The sequence below is a fragment of the Sprattus sprattus genome (assembly GCF_963457725.1).
Source record: "Sprattus sprattus genome assembly, chromosome: 3".
Classification (NCBI taxonomy): domain Eukaryota; kingdom Metazoa; phylum Chordata; class Actinopteri; order Clupeiformes; family Clupeidae; genus Sprattus; species Sprattus sprattus.
In genome coordinates this window covers 49,649,134-49,653,145 of record NC_137922.1, presented here as the reverse complement: position 1 = coordinate 49,653,145, position 4,012 = coordinate 49,649,134, and the positions used below count along the sequence as shown (strand labels likewise).

The 4,012-nt window shown below is 43.6% G+C and overlaps 1 protein-coding gene across 1 annotated transcript in view; it reads right to left on the bottom strand.

Annotated features, from left to right (window-relative positions):
• Positions 1-1,071: 1,071 nt before the first annotated feature.
• LOC308361888 (uncharacterized protein) overlaps positions 1,072-4,012 on the bottom strand; it is a 9,705-nt gene continuing 6,764 nt past the window's right edge. Inside the window, exons 13-18 of the mRNA XM_080834365.1 lie at positions 3,771-3,995; positions 3,501-3,585; positions 3,064-3,179; positions 2,803-2,970; positions 2,553-2,648; positions 1,072-1,277 (exon numbers count right to left, since the gene is read on the bottom strand). Of these exons, the coding sequence (XP_080690491.1) occupies positions 1,161-1,277; positions 2,553-2,648; positions 2,803-2,970; positions 3,064-3,179; positions 3,501-3,585; positions 3,771-3,995 (807 nt within the window). The 3' untranslated portion in view covers positions 1,072-1,160. The remainder of the gene's footprint in view (positions 1,278-2,552; positions 2,649-2,802; positions 2,971-3,063; positions 3,180-3,500; positions 3,586-3,770; positions 3,996-4,012) is intronic.

Here is a 4,012-nt window from a genome sequence, read left to right as displayed (position 1 = left end):
GGCTAAGCTTAAGTTAGCTTAGTTCATTTGTTGTTTCAGGCTGAAATGTCTGTCTGGATTCCAAAAACAGATCGAAGTACACTTACCTTCTTTACACATTCTTGCGGGGGCGCTCGAATGGCCAGCTTATTAACAACAACAATGATCCTTTAGAAAACAGTTTTAAAAATCACCAAAGATAGGTGACGATTTTTGACGTTCACTGACATGCACTTCACGAGAGAATCAGTAGAATGCCCTACCACGTCTCATAATTCCATGTATCATTGACTGGCTACAGTGTCTTGTGAGTCTACAGTAGTCTTGTGAGTTCCATAGTCTCATACTGCAATGTGTTTGTCAGGAGATTAATAACTATTAAAAGAAGTACAGTATATGATTATTTTACACTGAGGGAGACGGAGCTGAGCTCCGACGGGCTTTGTTGTGGACCTAAAGAGGCGGAGCTGAGCTCCGAAGCGCTCCGGCCCAATTTAACCTCAGGCATCAGCACCTAATAATCACACACAGAAACACAGAAACAAGCCATGTTCCTGCTTACATAAGCACATTGAATCATACAAGGTCATTATTAATACAAGGCACATGATCAATACATTCTTAAGTCATGAACAGTGTTTTTTAAATTAATTCTATCAGTTTATATGTGTTTGATAAAGATTGATTCAATATGTTCAAAAGCAAAATAAATCTTAGGTGTTCCAGGCCACGTGAGGGAAAAGGAGGAAGTGTTTTGACTGTCTTAGTTACAAACCATTAGAAGGTGACTTGCATTTTGATGGCACTGATATATTCATTGATGCAGTTATTTACTTTTGAGTCATAGTGAGACAACTAAGCAGTTTGAGCGAGTTACCGGTTTTTGCAGCCGTCAGTTGTGTGGAGCTGTTTGTACAAATTATTTTGAGAAGTGCGCTTACTATCTCTAAGATGTTAAGGACAACTTATATTCACATGCCATCACACTATTTTGGTATCAAAATTGAAATGGAAATTAATGGCCAATTTCAATCTGAATACAGAGGCCAAGTATACATATATCATACTGAAAATACATGTAACACAACACACTTTGCTTTGTAATCAGAGATATTTATTATCTATAAAGTAATAGGGTAATACAAATTAAGTCTTTGGTGAGGTTGTTTGGTGTGTGGCTCTCACTTGGGCAGTGGCTGGCCGTGAACCCTGAATCTGTAGACACAGGAGTACTCAGGGTTACCCCAGTTACTGAGAACCCTTAACTGCACCGCACCATACACATCCTTCACAGAGTCCTAAAAGAGGAAGAGAGAGAGGGTGGGAGACAGAGAAGAGAGAGTGTTAGGTGATAATTCAGTCAAGTTACCTAAGGACTCCTGAGTCCAGACACGTGCACAGATAGACCCCTAGTGGTGCTCAAGCACCTGCCCTTTTGCCCTGGATGAGAAAAGTGCCCCTTCTGCTGGAGCCCAATTTTTTCTTCATTCATCAATCATCATTTTGGCGACGGGTGCCCTTTTTTTTGGTTTGAGCACCTTCCCCCCAAAATGTCTGTGCACGTGCCTGCCGAAGTTGCATATAAGTATACAGTATTTATTTAAACAACAACAGCAAGCCTGTCGGGCTCACCCACATCCCGGCAGGCCAGAGAGAGGCACAGGCCCACTCTTAGAGAGTGAGAGAGACCGTGCTCAGTCCCAGACTGCAGCAGATGAGAGAGAAGCTAAATTAAATACAGATAGAGGTAGATAGAAGTTAGCGTTCTCTGACGCCAAACAATTTGTCAGCAGGGATATTCACAAAGTGAGTCTGACGTCCGAGGTCATCTTACTATGTAAGTATGTCGGTTTTACACAAGGTCAAAAGAAGCACAGTTCGACCCTTCTTATCACCTCTGACCCAAAACATGCTCTTGCAAATATGCTGACTAAGGTTACCTAATAATATAAGTTGCACACACAAACACAGAAAAGCCATGTCCCTGCTGACATAAGCACATGATTCATACAAGGTAATTATTAAAGGCACCCAGTGCAACTTTATGTAAACATTCAATGAAAAATAAACATTCAATTTCTACTATTTTTTAGACGTAGTAAGTTTCAATAACGCCATACCATTACATATCGACATTCAAGGAGCAAAGATGAGACGTCGTTGTGTGGTGAGAACTGATAGAAAATCGTAAACAACAACAATCGCCGGTGGGGAGAAGCCATTTTTCCATTGACTGGAAGCCTGCTTTATTTATTGCAGGTTAAAAAAAATAAAGAAAATGGCGGCGATTGTTGTTGTTATCGATTTTCTATCAGTTCTCACCACACAACGACGTCTCATCTTTGCTGCTTGACACTGTTTTTTTTTTAATTGAGAGAGATAGAGAGACAGAGAGAGAGAGAGAGAGAAATAATAAAAGTAAAGGATGAAGAGTTTTGCTGGTCAGAGGGTTAATGCATATTGGGCGACAGTAAACCAAAAGAGAGTTTAAAGCTTGTAATGATGGTGAGAGAGCGAAAGCTCTGAGGCATGCGGATTGGAACTAAGTTTAAAGGCTTCTGATGAAATCTCACCGGTAGCTCAAAGGTCTGGATGGGCTCGCCATCAGAGTTGTATATGAAAGAACCCAGGAGCTTCCCTTCCTCTTGCTCATCAAAGCCACTCAGACCCTGGAGGAGGAGATGGATGCAGACACGCACATTTCCCTCAATACATAAATCTCTCTTCAGAAAGTCATATAATGTTTTTATCGTGTTGCATACATCTGTGTCTTTGACCATTCTGTTGCCGTAGTCTGTTGGTAAATAGGCGTCTGAGACTCACGTAAACGTCAAACTCTCGGGGGGCGCTGTCGATGCGTCCGGTGGGGGAGAGGCTCTTGGGGATGTGCTCCAAGGTGACGTGTGTGACGCGTACAGGGAGGGACAGGGCGATGGTGAGGAAACCCTCACTGCCCTTAAACGCCCAGCACTTCCCAGGGTGCATCTCAGGCTGACACACAAACACACAGGCCAGAATCAGTTAACTGTGTTTGTGCGTATGTGTGTGCGCAAAAGTGTGTGTGTTCATAAATAGGTGTGTTACCTGTATAACAGTGCGTGGACTCTCTGAAGCGTACCACAGTGGCACTCCAAACAAGCTGACACATGGAGACCTGGTGTGGTATGTTTCTGAACTCTGTGAACCAATCACAGTAGCACCTACACACACACACACACACACACACACACACACACACACACACACACACCACACACACACACACACACACACACACACACACACAGACACGCATACACACATACATACAGAGACATGCATGAACACACACATATACAGAGGCATGCATGAACACACACACACACACAAACAGAGACATGCATAAACACATGGCAACACAAATGCATACACACGTGATAACGCATGTAGACACAGACACACAGCAACTTATAGACAGACAAATCCCTAAACATACTGTATGTTATCTTTCCCACACACACACACAGTATGGGGATCCTCACCCAGAGACGCCAGAGCGTAGTCAGCCATGCCAGTTCCATCTGCTCTATACAGGCTCAATGCCCTCTGAACAATCTCATGGACTTGCTGTTACACACACACACACACACACACACACACACACACACACACACACACAAACACACACACACACACACACACACAAAGACACAAAAATAACCCAGATGTATCAATCTGTTAGCTGTTACGGTTACTGCTTTAGTTTAATAACCTTTACTTTCTCAGAAGACCTTCCCAAAATGGCTGCTTACCTTGACTGTTATGGAGCCAAGTCCTTCATTCTGCAGGCTCTCTCCCACAATCCTCCACATGTTGCCACGTTCTTTGTGCACCTCTTCAGCCAGACGCTGGAGCAGCCTGTTCTCCAGAGCCTCCAGCGCCCCTTGCAGTTCAGGACGCAGAACAGAAACCCCTGCATTCTCTCCAAGAGCTGCCCGGAGCTCTCGCTTCAGCCAATCAGTAAGCTCCTTCTTCAGCTAATTAGAACGGGAAG